We start from the raw sequence: 16,594 nt of genomic DNA, 5'->3' as shown, positions 1-16,594 counted from the left end.
GGTTTGGTTGAGCTGGTCCCCAAAAGGCCAAGAGTCCAGCCGTGGATGCCACCAGCCCTGGGGGTGAGACCCAGCCTCGCAAAGTCACCGCTTGACTTGAGCAAGCGTCCTCTTCGGAAAAACGAGCTGATAACACGTCCTTCTTCCTGGGAATACCCGCCAGTTTGACTCCCTTCCTCGGGCAGGGCCCTGGCACGCATGTCGCCCTCGGACACTCATCAGAGCTCACGGGCACGGTGACTGTGCTTTCCCCGGAGTGCGCTGCACGGGCCCGGCCGCCAGCCTTCCTGTGCTTTCCCCGGAGTGCGCTGCACGGGCCCGGCCGCCAGCCTTCCTGTGCTTTCCCCGGAGTGCGCTGCACGGGCCCGGCCGCCAGCCTTCCTGTGCTTTCCCCGGAGTGCGCTGCACGGGCCCGGCCGCCAGCCTTCCTGTGCTTTCCCCGGAGTGCGCTGCACGGGCCCGGCCGCCAGCCTTCCTGTGCTTTCCCCGGAGTGCGCTGCACGGGCCCGGCCGCCAGCCTTCCTGTGCTTTCCCCGGAGTGCGCTGCACGGGCCCGGCCGCCAGCCTTCCTGTGCTTCCGCTGGAGCGCTCTGCCTCTGCAGCCGGATCTCAGTGGCGACACTGACTCACGTCTGTCTCCCGAGGCACAGCTCCCCTTTCCTCATGAGAGAGAAACATCCTCATGGAAACAATTTATAGCACATCAAAATATTGACAGGAGCCTTAGGCGCTAATGCCTGAAGATAGCTGTGGGCATGACTTATCACAGAAGCTCCACGGTGTATAACCTGGCAATTAGGGAGTATTGACAGATGCAAACGCATTATTGATGTCAATTAGAGATGCTCGAGACTGATGAGGCTCCCGAAGAGCTCTAACTCGGGCAGTTAGAGCAGCGCCCGTCAACACACCTCGAAGCCCCGGAGGACCGAGGAAGGCGGGCGGCCAGGAAACAGAGGCCCTTCCACACACAGAGGCCACGTCACCTGAGATGCCCTCGGGAGGGTCCGACAGCACGACATCGAGGCCGTGTGCACAAATGAAGGCTTGGGCGCGCACGCGGAGAAGGTGTCACACGTGGACCCGCAGCCGCACCTCCTGCAGGGCCAGGATCTGAAACCAAACCGGGACGCGGCCCTGGGACGCAGGCACTGCGGCGTCCCCCACGGGCGGGGCACCGTGCCGCTGCTCTGGCACTTGCTGGATCTTGCTGTCCTGGCAGCGGGGGTCGCTTCCGCCTACCCGACAGAGCAGTCCGTCAACAGGGGGGCCGCCGGCCACCAGGGAGCGGGACCCCTGCCAGCGGCCACGTCGCCGCCTAACGGCTCTCTAAACTGCCCAGAAGAGAACAAGCACGGTCGCTGGCCAAGAGAGACACATTCTCAGTAAGAAAAGCACTTAATTACTAAGAAAAGCAGGGACGGCCGCACACAACGCAGAGCACCAACCGCTACACGATCATGGCGAGAAAAATGCAGACAGCCACAGGGGCAGCTGCAAACTCCACACAACAGCTTGGAGTCGCTGAAAACGCGCGTGCTGAGCCTGCTCGGCTGAGACAGATCGGGATCGGAGCCAGAGACAGGATCTGTGCTCTCTTCCAGTCTCCCCTCCTCATCTCACTCCTCCGGGGAGGCCTGTCCGGTCCAGTAAAGGATGTCTCCCTGGTGACGAGGTGTCCGCGGTCTGTCATCTGTGTGAAGGGCGGCTTCTGTCACAGCTCACGGGGCCCCAAAAGCCGCCGTGATCCCTGCCACGTCCCTGCCATGGCTGGGTGTTAAAAGCTTCTGCGAAGTGTAGCCGAGGGCTTTTCTGGACTTGGCCCCGAAGCCGCAGCTGATAGTGGGAACCACCGTTACATAACTCAGCCAGGCTGCCAGCCACAGCCCACGTCAACGTGACAGGCTGCCTGTGACACCTGGCAGCCAAGCTGTTTCAAGTCAGTTCAGTAAATGCAGAGGGTCAGTGGCAAACGTCACCTTGGTCAAAATCCAGCATTCACACGTATGCTTCTGGGCTCTAACTATCACCATGAATTACTTTCAGAATCAGAGAACATCAGGCATGGAAGGGGGCCTTGTACCCCTGCACGCCCGCCGGAGGAAGACGGCCTCGACGGCCATCTGCAGTGGGCAGGGTCAGGAGCAGGCTGGCCCGCATGCAGTGACGGGCGTGCACTGAGCTCCGAGGGTGCATCCACGTCTGTGCAGGAGACCCTGGGACACACTCGGCTGAGAGTGCAGATTAACACCATGAAGGAAGCTCCACTCCAACCCCAACAGGGTGAGTCATAGAAGGAACTCCCGTGCTGCCAGGGTCTTGGAAAGCAAGGTACCCAATTGCTCACCTCTTCCAGACGAAGCCCACCGGCTCGTGAACTTGCTGGTGGTGCTGCCTCAGGTTTTGACAGACTAAAAAGGCAACGCCAAAGAATGCTCAAACTACCGCACAACTGCACTCATCTCACACGCTAGTAAAGTAATGCTCAAAATGCTCCAAGCCAGGCTTCAACAGTACATGAACCATGAACTTCCGGATGTTTGAGCTGGTTTTAGAAAAGGCAGAGGGACCAGTGATCAAACTGCCAATATCCGTTGGATTATCAAAAAAGCAAGCGAGTTCCAGAAAAACATTTACTTCTACTTTATTGACTATGCCAAAGCCTTTGTGTGAATCACAACAAACTCTGGATAATTCTGAAAGAGATGGAAATACCAGACCATCTGACCTACCTCTTGAGAAATCTGCATGTAGGTCAGAAAGCAAAAGTTTGAACAGGACACGGAACAACAGACTGGTTCCAAATTGGGAAGGGAGTACGTCAAGGCTGTATATTGTCACCCTGCTTATTTAACTTATATGCAGAGTACATCTGGATGAAGCACAAGCCGGAGTCAAGATTGTCGGGAGATAGCAGCAACCTCAGACATGCAGATGACACCACCCTTATGGCAGAAAGTGAAGAACTACAGAGCTGAAAGGCAGGACCCCGGGGCCATGATGGGCCCCCCTTCTCTCCCCTGCCGGTGGGGTAAGTCCCTAATGGAAGGAGCCTCCCAGATCCTGGGGACCAGTGACAGCACAGTTCGCCAGCTAAAGCCGCCCCACCCCAGCCACGCAGAAGGACCTGTCAGCCTGCAACGCCTCGGTCTGGCGACCTATCCGCACCCCCGTCCGTTAACCTGACCATCCCTCGCAATGAACGTATATAAGCCGCTTCCAACACGGTCTGGGCGGGGACTTCCTCGACCTGCCTCACTGGGGTCCGAGAACCCCGCCCAGTAGCGCTTCGCCATTAAAAAGCCTGTTAGACACTTTTTTGGTGTCCTGGTCATCTTTTTACCTAACGAGAGCCTCTTGACGAAAGTGAATGAGGAGAGTGAAAAAGTTGGCTTGAAACTCAACATTCAGAAAACGAAGATCATGGCATCTGGTCCCATCACTTCATGGCAAATAGATGGGGAAACAGTGGAACCAGTGACAGTCTTTGTTTTTTGGGGCTCTGAAATCACTGCAGATGGTGACTGCAGCTATGAAATTAAAAGATGCTTGCTCCCTGGAAGAAAAGTTATGACCAACCTAGACAGTGTATTAAAAAACAGAGACATTACTTTGCCGGCAAAGGTCTGTCTAGTCAAAGCTATGGTTTTTCCAGTAGTCATGTATGGATGTGAGAGTTGGATTATAAAGAAAGCTGAGCACCAAAGAACTGATGCTTTTGAACTGTAGTGTTGGAGAAGACTCTTGAGAGTCCCTTGGACTGCAAGGAGATCCAACTGGTCCATCCTAAAGGAAATCAGTCCTGAATATTCATTGGAAGGACTGATGTTGAAGCTGAAACTCCAATACTCTGGCCACCTGATGTGAAGAACTGACTCACTGGAAAAGACCTTGAGCTGGGAAAGGCTGAAGGTGGGAGGGGAAGGGGACAAAAGAGGATGAGATGGCTGATGGCATCACCAACTCGACGGATGTGATATTGAATAAACTCCGGGAGTTGGTGATGGACAGGAAGGCCTGGCGTGCTGCAGTCCATGGGGTCACAAAGAGTCGGACACGACTGAGTGACTGAACTGAACTGAAGGGGATTCTATGTGACTTCGGGCTTGTGGTTTTTACAACATTAAGGAGGCGAGATGGGGGGCAAGGAAGAGAGAAGCACTTGTTAGGCTCTATGAAGTGGACATGCTTGAAGAAAAGGAATCTACGTAAAAGACTGATTTAAACTGCACATCAGCATTATTGAATAAAACTAAGATTATTATAGGGCCCCATTTCAGAGACTTTTATTTATAACTGACCAATCTGTGAAACGACAGCCTTAACTACCAGGCTTGGGGAGGAGAGAGCATGTGTGACAGGCCCCTCAGTTCTGCATCTCAGACACGCAGCAGGGACAAGCCTAGCCTTCACTTACGAGCAGTGTTCCCTGGGCTTCAGAGGAGCCTCTGCGTGACGGTCAAGTCCTAAGAGTGATTCAATACCCTGACCCAGGAGAGCGGGTTGACGAGGGTCAGGACTTGACTTCAGGTGCAGCTCGCTCGAAGCCTCTCCTCTTCCCTGCGACTCCTAGTTACGTCTCTGAGTGAAGCAACAGACACGTGACTGCGTGTGATCATTGGTGAAACCGCCCTTCACATACACGCAGGTAAAACCCACCAAAGGCAGATATATACCCAGCGCTGAGAAACGAGGCCCGGTTCTCACACGCTGGGCCGGGCCTTTGGGTCCTCTGCCGCCGCCCAGAGGACCTGGGACAGAAACACAGAGTGACGTAAGCGGCCCCTTTGTCCCTTGCTCAGTGAGGGGGCACCGTGTCCTGTGGGCTTGGGGGGAGCCTCGGCGCGAGCATGGAGCGGACGGATGATGAAGGCGGCAAGGACCATGGGCAGGAGGGTGACATGCGGGCTCTGCAGGAGGCCGGCAGGGCAGCTGCTCGGGAAGCCCGATGGGGCTGTGGGCCCAGACCGAGAGCAGGGGCTCTCAGACAAGGCGGAGATGGGGCTGCGGGCCTAGACCCGAGAGAGGGGCTCTCACACAAGGCGGCGATGGGGCGGCGGGCCTAGACCCGAGAGAGGTGCTCTTACACAAGGCGGCGATGGGGTTGCGGGCCCAGACCCAAGAGAGGGGCTCTCACACAGGCGGCCAACTTCAACCCTGCCCGATGGGGGCTCCGTGCTGCTCTTTCCCTTCGAAGGCAGACGGGCGAGAGTTTTCCGAGAAGTGAGCAGGGAGACCAGCCTGAGGGATAAGCTGTTCGCGAGCCTACAGGGGAGCTGCTGCCTTCCAGGGAGAGTGCTGAGAGCCAAGGAAGGAGGAACACACACCCGGCCGCCTCCTCCCCCCTCGGAGGAGATAAGGCCGGCCTGCACGACCCCTCTTCTGAGAACTGCCCAACAGCTACGGGCCGTCCTCCTCCTAACTCTGTGTCCCTGGGAGAACTACCCACACATGCCCCATCTGAACTTCCGCATCGAACACAGGATACCTCACAAGGCTGCTGGTGGGCATTCTCAGCGCTTGGGTGAGACATGGCACCAGTGTCCAGGGAGGCGTGAGGAACCCACACTGGTGACAAGCACCCACCACCGCCACCTTCACCGATAAAGCTGACCCCCCACAGACGCAGGACCCAAGGCAGCCCTCTCCGCCCTCGTAGGCCCCACAGTCGGTGACTGTCAGAACGGAGATGAGCCTGTCCACCTCCTGCCTGTGAGGTCAGCGTCCTTTCTGTTCCAGAGCTCTTAGTATCTGCTTCCACTTAAGGTGCCTCGCAACGGAACAGCTTCTCGTGGAATTTAAGAGTGAGCACATTTGGCCGACTAGACTAGGAGACTCATCGGCTGGACCAGACGGGAGAAGGACAGATACCAAGATAAAAATTCCAAAAGGAAACTCATGCCACAGTTTTCTCCAAACAGCACTGTTGTGTGAGCTCTTGTGAGGTCACACACGCGTGGGTGCAGAAAAGCCATTACTGTATATAAAGAAGTCAGGGTGAGACAGGCTTCCTCTAAAAGCACGCGGAGTCTTGTTCTGTGCGTGTCAACCCTGGAGGAGGGAAGCGAGTTTAATGAGTGATCTCCAACAGAGAGGCATTTGTTCTAGAAGAATGGCAACTGTGGGGAGACACAATGGGCCCAGACTGGAGGCATTTCTAGAAAAAGCAGAGAAGACACTGGTTTAAATTCTTGCATGAAGAAGTCTTTTTTTTTTTTAAGCTGCTGCTGCTAAGTCACCTCAGTCGTGTCCAACCCCATAGATGGCAGCCCACCAGGCTCCCCCGTCCCTGGGATTCTCCAGGCAAGAACACTGGAGTGGGTTGCCATTTCCTTCTCCAATGGGTGAAAGTGAAAAGTGAAAGTGAAGTCACTCAGTCGTGTCCAACTCCCCGTGACCCCATGGACTGCAACCTGCCAGACTTCTCTGTCCATGGGATTTTCCAGGCAAGAGTACCGGAGGGGGTGGCTATTGCCTTCTCCTTTTAAGCTACAGAGGAACTAAATACTGAACAGGCTGAAAAAACTATAAAACCAAACAAGCCTCTCACTGCTCTGCTTTCTGAAAACTTCTCAGAACACTGGGGAACCTTCTATCCCTATAGAAACATTTCACCTATCCAAAGACACAGGGTCCACTTAGGGGGCAATTCTGGCCATTGTTTATAAGTTCATGTAGACTTCCGGAGGACTTTATTCAAGTCCAAGACAGAGCGTATAAATCTCCGTTGCCTCTGACTGCTCCACTGTTGTGACTATTTTTTAGTACTTAGACTGAGCTTCTGATCTAATCTTAGTTTATCTGCAGAAGCACAGGGTAGAGTGCCCCTGGGCTGCGCTCTGTTCTAAACTCCACGCTCCGTTCCACGAAATGAGTGAACAGACTGTATCTAGAACAGAGGCTTGGCTTCCCCCCAAGAAGGGTCAAAGTCAGAAAGAGCTTCTGTGAGGCTCTGATGGACCTCTCAGTTCCATCCCAACTCTGCCTCTAAAAAACTTACAAAGTCAACTCATAATTATATGGCATAGAATGGGCGCCTGATAAATAGGGAAAGAGACGATGGGCCTGGAACTAAGTACAGTGTGTATGTGACTTGTCTGGCAGAGTGGGATCGAAGTCCCTGAGACGCTGGCCAGGGAGCAGGGAGGGGTCGCTCAAGCGCCCCGGGGGGGCACTCCCATCCTTCTCCAGCCTGCGCGTGACTGCGCTACTGCTCTTCACGTGCTGCTGCCGTCTTCGTTGAAGGAAAACATTCTCCTCAAAAGGATGCTCAGCGCCAGTGACGCGTCTTCACCGGAAAGGAAGGTTAGCAGCAGAGGCGCAAGCAACACTCATAAAACAATCCAGTTTTTTTTTTTTTTTTTTACTTTCTCTGTAGCAGAAAGTTCAGACCAGGATAAGTTTTTGGAATTTATGATGGCACAAATGCATGGCTGGGTTTCAACTTTGCTCACCTGGAACCTAAACTCTGGAGAGTTAAGATCTTGGTTAAAAATGGTCAAGGAAAGCTGAGCAAATACTCAAGAAGGGGACAGATACTTCTGCAAATACTCAGGAAGGGGACAGATACTGATGTGAAATGTTGAACCACGGCATTTCAGAACTGGAAGGAGCCTTGGAGCTACAGTATGAGCCTTTGATTTTATAGACAAGAGACTGGAGGCTTGAAGTTCAAGCTCCAAAGAACCCTCAAATATCAGTCAGTGTCTAAAACACTTCATTTTATTTTTCTCAATTAAGAAAAATTGATTGGTTATAAAATTCTTCTTTAGGAGAAGAGAGAATTTCTTATTGTGATAAAAATTAAGAAGTTACCATCTTGACTAATTTTAAGCGTATATCAGTAATTCAATAGTGTTAAGTACATTCACATTGTTGTAAAACACATCTCTAGAACTTTTCTACCCTGAAAACCTGAGACTACACCCATTTAGACACTTGACTCCCCTTTCCATGCCCCAGCCCCTGGCTGCCGCCACCACCCTCCCCCCCATCTCTGTGCCTGGCCCCGTGAGGACTCTCACTCGGGGGGAATCTCCAGTGCCGGTCCTCTGCGTCTGGCTTAGCGCACTGAGCGCAGGCTTGCAGGTCCATCCATACACGCTGCAGCCTGTGCCAGTCTCCTTCTTTTTAAGACTGAATAATATTCCCCTGCATGTAAATGCTACGTTTTGTTGTTTATCCATCCGTTAGTGGGAATTTGGGTCACTTCTACCTTTTGGATACTGTGAATGATGTGTAACTCTTTCCGTGTATTTTAAATGCCCCTCATCTACAGATTGGAGAAGGCAATGGCAGCCCACTCCAGGACTCTTGCCTGGAAAATCCCAGGGGCGGAAGAGCCTGGTGGGCTGCAGTCCATGGGGTCGCGAAGAGTCGGACACGACTGAGCGACTTCACTTTCACTTTTCCTTTCATGCACTGGAGAAGGCAATGGAAACCCACTCCAGCGTTCTTGCCTGGAGAATCCCAGGGAGGGGGGAGCCTGGTGGGCTGCCGTCTATGGGGTCGCACAGAGTCGGACGCGACTGAAGCGACTCAGCAGCAGCAGCAGCAGCAGGTACAGAGGACTTTCCTCTCCTCCATCAAAACGACTGCGAATGAACTTTAGAGACTCGTCTGAGCCTACCCGCACATGCTCCAGCTAAGAGTGAGCCAGAGGCCCGGGAGTGCGCAGCACTGCCCTTCCCACAAGACCTGTGGGCAAAACACCCGCCTTCTCAGGCCGTCTGCAGGACGACATTCGGGTTAGCAAGCAGGCTGCCACCCATGTCATCAACCCCCTTCCCGGTGTCTTCAATGGCTGTGCAGAGCGTCCGCCCGGAAGTGCGCACGGCAGCAGGTTCACAGTTCTGGGTCTGATACAGCCACTATCTGAATTGTTTCCTTAAAGAACGTGAACAGCTAACATGGTATGGAATCTTGTCATCACTAAACAGCTGCTGACAATAACGGTATAACTCCAACATCTTGCTATCCAGAATTAGAAGACACGATATCCAGCTCACCTTCTCAGGGTGTAACTACAGCCTACAGTTAACAATATACGTCCTCATCTCAATACTTAAGTTTCACAAACCCTGCTGAGCTGGACACATGAATGCTGCGTCACTGGCGCAGTAAGCAAACATCCTTTGGAAGTAAGTCCAGCGCTCCATCGCCAGCCTGCACGCGTGAGTGCGGGGCTGGGAACCTGTCAGCCTGCTCGGCTCGAAGCCCGGCAGAGCTGAAGGGGCGCTGTCCCAGGGGGCACACTGGCGGACGCTGAGAGCAGCACACAGCTGAGCGCACCCCCAGGCTTGGCACAGACATTTTAGTTTCCACCAGGTTTGAACAAAAAGGTGCTACACGCTAAAGATTCAGCTGGATTCTCCTGAAGCCATAATCATGACTCACACACTCCAGGGACATCGCGGCTGAGCAAAGGAATGCGGGCGCGGGGCCTGCTCAGCAAGCGCTGCGGGAGGGGCTCCTGCTGCTGCTTCTCCCACAGGTAAGGGCTATCGAGCCAGGGACGCAACCCTGCTTCAGAATGCTGGGGAAATGCTTTCTCTGTGAAGGTGAAGTCACTCAGTTGTGTCCAACTCTTTGCGACCCCGTGGACGGTAACCTACTAGGCTTCTCCATCCATGGGATTCTCTAGGCAAGAATACTGGAGTGGATTGCCATTTCCTTCTCCAGGGGATCTTCCCAACCCAGGGATCGAACCCAGGTCTCCCGCATTGGAGGCAGACGCTTTAACCTCTGAGCCACATTTCTCACAATCTCTGTGAGCTACCCAGGCTGGGCACTGCCCTCCCTGCAGGCTACAGAGCACAGCAAACAGCCATACAACAGAAGGCTGGTTACAATCCTAAGGGCGTGGCATATCCTAAGGGCTTACAATCCTTAGAGTGTGGAGCTCTAACTCGAGGGTGACCACAGTCTACTCAACAACTTATACAGAAGGATCAGAAGGAGTACACACTCAGAACAGCAAAATGGAGAAAGGAACAAAGATGGAAACAGAGTCTGGTTGGCGCTCTTGCTTCTCTGTCTGGCGTGAACCACCCAGATCTCTGCTGACGTCTCGGGCAGAACGTCCCCCGTGACTTCTCCACAGCCCAGATGGTGGGAGCCGCGTGCCCGGGCCCCTCACTTGGCTGGCTTCCACGCACCAGCCCGGTGCCGCTGGCACCCACGCGAAGGGCCTCTCCTGCCTTTCTGACCTCACCTGGGCAGCGGACAGGGAAGCCAAGTTTAGCAGGGGCTAGTCCGGGACCTGCTTTCGGCAGAGGAAGAACTCACACGAGCTGCCAGGCTCAAGCTGTGTTTATGAAACCATTTTATCTGGAAACGGAGTTTAAACAAAAGTGGGCGAATGTCTCTGCTGTACAGGATGTGAGAGGACACAGGCAGCTGGAGAGAGAGGGGCCTGGGGTTATGGGGAGAGGTGGTGGAGAGAGGGAGGGCCTGGGGTTAGGGGAGAGGTGGTGGAGAGAGAGGCCTGGGGTTAGGGGAGAGGTGGTGGAGAGAGAGGCCTGGGGTTAGGGGGAGAGGTGGTGGAGAGAGAGGCCTGGGGTTAGGGGAGAGGTGGTCCACAACAGCGTGTCCACAACAACGAAGAAGCGGCAGCCGGCCGGCTTGCAGTCCGTGGGCCACAGTTGCGGACAGTGGGGGAACGGAGCCCGAGGTGCTCATGCAGGGGAACTCACTCTGCATGTGTGAGAGTCACGCCTAGGGTCCGTGGGGAAGGAGAGTCCCGCCTAGGAGCCGTGGGGAAGGCTGCTGTGAGCTGCTGATGCTGCTGGAATCTCTGGGGTGGCCACGCGAAGACTAAACGTCTCGGCACGTGAAGGAAGGATGGCCTCTGAGGACAGGGTGGGCTAGGATGACATGGTCCTTAAATGTCTGGGGAACAACACTGGGAAAGGGCTTGAAAGTATCTTGATCCTTCCGTTCCTCCTGACGCAGGAGCTCTCGTCCTGGACCTACTGAGTCTGCCCTCAGGAATGGAAGCCTGAGTGTGTGTCTGGCCAGGCGCCCAGAGACAGGGCATCCAGCCTTCTCGCACCTCGGATTCTCTGTGCCTAGACAACCAGAAGAAATCTTTCCCCGGAGACGTCTGTAAACACTGCAGAATCTCACCCTGCGACAGGGACGTCATCAGCGTCAGAGCCGGGACCCTCTGCGAGGACGGTGGCAGGAGGCAGGCCACGGCGGGAGGCCGCTCCCGGTCTGAGGGTCACCCACCGAGGCGCGCGCCTGGCGGCCGGCAAGGGGCCACGGGCTCTCTGCAGGAAGACGCTGCCGGGACGCACGAGCACAGGCTGGTCTCCCAGTGGAGTGCCCCGTGGAGGCGGACGTGATGTGGGGGTCGCTGTGGCTCTGGGGTGACGCCGCAGGCCACTGGGTCCCCTCCCTCCTCCCGCGGACCATCTGACGGCCCTCTCGGGTTTGGGGCAGCTGGTGAGACAGCAGGCTTCTGGTGGCACACGCCCTGGACTGAGGGCCATGGGCTCAGGAACCAACAGCGTGTGTTCATTCAGCCCCCGAACAGTGAGGAGCCGCCGCCACGCGGAGCCGGGCTGGCCCTCCTGAGCACCGGGGCGAGCCGGCGGCTGTCCGAGGGCGTCGCGCGCGATCACCAACTGACGGTCCTGCGGCTCAGGCCATCGGAGTGAAGCCCGCGTGGCGAGGGAAGCCCAGCCCCGGGACGGGCTCGGGGGCCCGCTCCACGTGAGGGCGACTGGGGCCCCAAGAGGGCCAGGCTGCGGGAGGGGGCGGCGGCCGGGGCGGCAAGGGTGCCACCTGATGCTGCGGCCGGGCCCCTGGAGGGTCTCGGGCAGGCACGTCACCTGCTCTGACTTCCCTTTCAGAGGCTCACTGGCGGCCTGTGGAGAACAGCCCGCCGGGGGCAGGGAGGGCGGCGGGCCCGGTGGAGACCCACAGATGCGGCTTTCTCAATGGCCTCGAGGCCAAGGCCAGCCCGACCGGCTCAGCACCAGGCGGCTCAGGGAGGCAACTCCAGTGAGCGTGACGCTGGGATTCGGCACCGTCTTGACACGACAGGGAGGCCCCCGCTGCTCTGTCGGTTAGCACAGAAGACTTGCGCCCGGAAGCGGCTGCTCGCCCCCGCCCGCCCCCAGCGAGAACGGTCGCCTGGCAGCTGTCCTGGGGACGGCCCAGCCCGTGGCCCCAGGGTCTGAAACTGGTTTGTGCAGATTCACTGGGCATGTCTGGTGAGAGCCAGTCTATCCATTTTTTTTTAAATAAAGCATTTCAAACTGAGAAGTGACACAGACAATTATGTAACAGAAGAAATGGTGGTGTACAGGTCCCTTTTCTCAGCGGTTCCTACTCTGAGCAACTTTCCAGTAAAAGAGAAAACCAGTCTGTTTTGGAGGCGCTTGCCAACCTGTGTGTGGGAAAATGCCCAAAACTGCATCTTCCTGAATGTACGCAAAATAAGGATGCAGGCTGCTTGTTTTTCCAAGTTCTGGTGCTAAAGGATCCCATAAAACTCCCCCATTGATGCCTCGGGAAGGCCATCCTTCTAGAGTTTTCAAAAGGGCAACTCACTTCTCTGCCACTATCTGCAACCTTGGAAATCTGCAGACCAGCTTCTTTTTCTGACCATCCTATTATCTCTTCATGCCTTTATATTTAAAGATCATTTCTTTAAAACGGCCGAGTTATTCTACTCCTAGATAACTGCAGAACTCAAAGAGAGCTGTCAGAATCTGAAAGGTTATGACAGAAGGGATTGTTCTATGATGCAGGTAACATAACAAGACGATTAACTTTGACATAAGATGAAAACCAGCTCCTGGTACTGCTTCCTTCATGAACGGTTTAGAGTTGAGCATGAAGAAGGGTCAGAGATGTAAATATATATCCCGATACACGTCACAAGTCACGACACGACATAATGTCAGCCGCGCCAGGATCTCCTGACGATTTGAAAGGAGCACCTTCTAACACACTCACGGGTCTCAGGAGAATGTAAGGGTGTCCTTCCACAGCTAAACAAACTCACTGTGAGGAAGAGCAGAAAGCAAACGGAAGCAGAAACGGACCTTACGGTGGGACTAGTGCTGAACTAGAGAAAAACAGCGGAAAGGACGGCTTTTCAGAGGGTGAGAAACCCAGCAGACGGCAGGCCACTCCACCTCTGGTGCCCTGACCGATTCTGCAGAGACAAGGACACGTCGCCGCACCCGGAGGCCCGGCTGCGGCCCCATCCTCCTTGCAAGGAAGAGCAGAGCGAGAGGCCAAGGCGACCGCCGGCTCTCCTGCAAGAGGAGACAAATCCCTCGCCGGGTCCCTGGGGGTTGGGGCCTACGTAGCTATGTTTCACACCTGCAGACACGCTGCCACGTGGCAACAAAACAGCTTCATCGCCAATAACACTGTCCTCAGGAAAAGGGCAGCACGGTCTTGAGTTATGATCTTAAAACACCAGGAAAAGTAGAATATATTTATACTCTTTGACATACGTCCGGGTATCAATGTGTAATGCATCCAACAAAGAGATGAAATTTTAAAGAATTCTCCCATACTTAGAGCACCATCGCCTAGTAAAGTGTGGGGACCCAGCTCCCCAGAGGCCGTGTGCTCTGGGAACTCGGAGAGCTGGCACTTCCTTCGCGCACCCCTCGATTCAGTGATAGAACAGCTCGTCTCTGGCCACACGAGCAAGAAGAAGAGAGTCTCGCGATCCCGGGTGTGACTCACAAGCCCCAGAGCTGCGACGCCCGATCACGGGGACGTGTGAGAGCTCCAAGCTCTTGGCCACCTCACCTGCCGACGGATTATGCCCAGGTCTCTTCTGGCTTTATTCACCAGGGCTTGAATTTCTGCGGGATCCTTCACATTCTTGTTTTCTCTGAAGGCGTCTCTTATCCTCCGGATGGCGTAAGTTCTAAATGAATTCAGGGAAAAAGAGGAAAACGTGTCAGTGTGTCTAAAACAATGCTTTTAAATGAATTCACAAGAGTTTCCCCAGGAATCAGCTGTCTGCTGGGCCCCTGGGGAGAATCATCTTTGCTCGCTGCTCTGGGCACAGGCCCATCCATTCCTATGCTGGGATGACTGAGCAAACAGATTTAGGCAGGTGAATCGACTCTGGACAAGTCACACGGAACTCCAGAAAATGCTCCTCAGGTTACGGGCTCCTCAGAGCTGTTGGCGTCTGGCTTCCCTCCACTGACACGGACGACTGGTCCTCAACGTGCAGAGACAAGTGAGGACTGCGGTGGGGCCAGGCGCTGTACGAGCGGGCACGCGGGCACTCAGACGGGGACGGGTGCCGCCCTGGGGTCAGCTCTCCGACCCCGCCCTGCCCTCGGGCTGTTGCCGCCTCCTGTGGACCGCGACACGCATGGTCCATACTGGGACCCAGCCGCAGCGGGGAGTGGAGATGACGCCAGGAGGCTTTGGGGCCCATGAACAGCAAGCATGGACAAACTGGCCTGAGTGGGTGATTGAAGTTGTAATGGAAGAAAATGTCTCAGAAGTGGCAACAATAAATTAAGAGGTTTCATGGAGGTTTAACAACCAGACAACTATGCCAAGATATTTACTTATAAAACCCTGAACTCCAAGGTCAGAGGAAAAATACTTCCAGAAAGGATAAAAAAAATAACTTTAAGCTGGTAATAATGAATGCGACATGGGTAAGTACAACCTCAGATTTTTATGTTCAGAAATCTGCAAAGAAAACAGCTGTTTTCCAGTCATATGCCGAACTGTATTGAGGGTCCAAAGGGACAAGAAATTACATCTATGAATCTAGGATGTATGGCCCAGGGACCAGGCACAGGAGACTGTGCTCAGAATGGGATATGCATTATCCGATTTAATACGCACAAACTACAACTCAGAGGTAATAATAAAAATGGCCAAGACCAAACGCCCAGTAAGTGGTAGAACTAGGTTCTGCAAACAGCTGAACAGAATCTGTGATTTTCAACTGTACCTGCTATAAGCCAAGTTGCTATCCATTCGCCAAGGCATTAAAAGAACAAAAACTGACTGGCCTCATGAACAGCAGAAAGATCATCTCGTCCCAACGGGACTTCAAGTCTTGCTACAAATAGTTCGGGTGCCAAGCAAGCCTTAGGAAAGTGGCTGAGAGCATCATGAGGGAAAGAGTTACTGACATACGCAGTAAGCGTGAGTGGAGCAGCTGAGCTTCATTATTTTAAGGAGGGGGACACTGACCAGTGAGGAGGGTATGGAGTGAGGAGGTAAAGTCTCCGTCAGAAAAGCCACCCTGGAGACCAAAGGCTCTCGGTCTTGGGGGGAAGCTGCCAGTAAACCCCGACAAGCTTCCCCCTCTGGTTTACTGTTACCATAAGGGGCAAGTGCATGAGCGCGGACGGGGCACCCCCGTTCCTCGATCCCACCCCACCAAGCACCGCGTCCAGGAGGAGCCACCGACTCCCGCCTCACGGGAAGACCCGGAGTTTCCTGACGGCCGGCCTGCTGTTTCTCCACACAGGGAGTGTCCTTCTCCAGCCTGATTTCTTGGCTAACTCTTCCATGTCCTTAAAGACCTAACCAAGTTAGTAACAAATAAGACTAAAGATTAATATCCTGAGCACATGCAAATCAAGTAGGAGAGAAGGACCGCAGTCAACGAGCGACAGGTATGTACCAACAGTTCACAAGGGAGCCTAGAGCAACTAAGCTCGGAGAGAAGCACGACAGAGATATTCGGATCCTCAGCCTCAGCGATGATCAAAGACGCGTACATGTAACCAGGGCAGAATCTCCTGTCTATCAAATTAGCAGGTTTTTTTTTTTTAAAGGGCATGTACAGCTTGATGGCGGGATATGAACTACACTTCCTGTGGGGAAACGGGCATCATAATCTGTAGTAACGTTCACAATCCTTTATCCACTAACTCTACTCTTAGTGATCCTGTAGCAACAGCCTGTAGAAATAACAAAGCTGTATACACTACAGAACTGTTTATAAACATTAAAAGTTGAAACAACCATAAATGTTCAACAGAGAAGCGGCTACATAAATTATGACATCATGCAGCTTTTAAAAGAGATGGCTCCAAACCCTTAAAGTCACAGGTACCAAAGTCAGAGGCACAGAAAGGTGTGAGGAGGGTATTCAGTCTCCCGGCCCCCAACACTCTGCTCCATCAGATGCAGGTTCCCGTGAAGCCTCCTGAAGACACTGGGTTCATAGTACACCCTCCACATGTATATTTCTCTTCACAACAGTGGAGCTCTAAACACACTGTGCACCTTTAATTCCTGAACCAAAATACAAAATACATCATTTCCTATCAGTACAAATGAGCTCACCCATTAGTGGGCCCCTTACTTCCCTAGTGGCTCAGTTGGTAAAGAGTTTGCCTGCAACGCAGGAGACCTGGGTTTGATCCCTGGGTTGGGAAGATCCCCTGGAGATGGGAAAGGCTGCCCGCTCCAACACTCTGGCCTGTAGAGTCCTCGGAGGCCCAGAGAGTCGGACACGGCTGAGCGACTTGCACTTACTAACTCACTTACTAACGAATGGGTGCTTCGATTGTTTCCAATCTTGCTGTGACAGTCAACACCCTTGTTTCCTGTAGCATCACGTGCATGTGTG

At 54.0% G+C, this 16,594-nt stretch overlaps 1 protein-coding gene across 2 annotated transcripts in view; it reads right to left on the bottom strand.

The window, feature by feature from the left end:
- LYRM4 (LYR motif containing 4) overlaps window positions 1-16,594 on the bottom strand; it is an 88,952-nt gene that overhangs the window by 51,628 nt on the left and 20,730 nt on the right. For both annotated transcript variants that reach the window (XM_069562914.1, XM_069562913.1), the window contains exon 2: window positions 13,783-13,903. In XM_069562914.1, the coding sequence (XP_069419015.1) occupies window positions 13,783-13,903 (121 nt within the window). The remainder of the gene's footprint in view (window positions 1-13,782; window positions 13,904-16,594) is intronic.

This window comes from Ovis canadensis, chromosome 20 (assembly GCF_042477335.2).
Source record: "Ovis canadensis isolate MfBH-ARS-UI-01 breed Bighorn chromosome 20, ARS-UI_OviCan_v2, whole genome shotgun sequence".
NCBI lineage: Eukaryota > Metazoa > Chordata > Mammalia > Artiodactyla > Bovidae > Ovis > Ovis canadensis.
The sequence above is the reverse complement of the archived record's forward strand: the minus strand, read 5'-3'. Positions and strand labels throughout refer to the sequence as shown.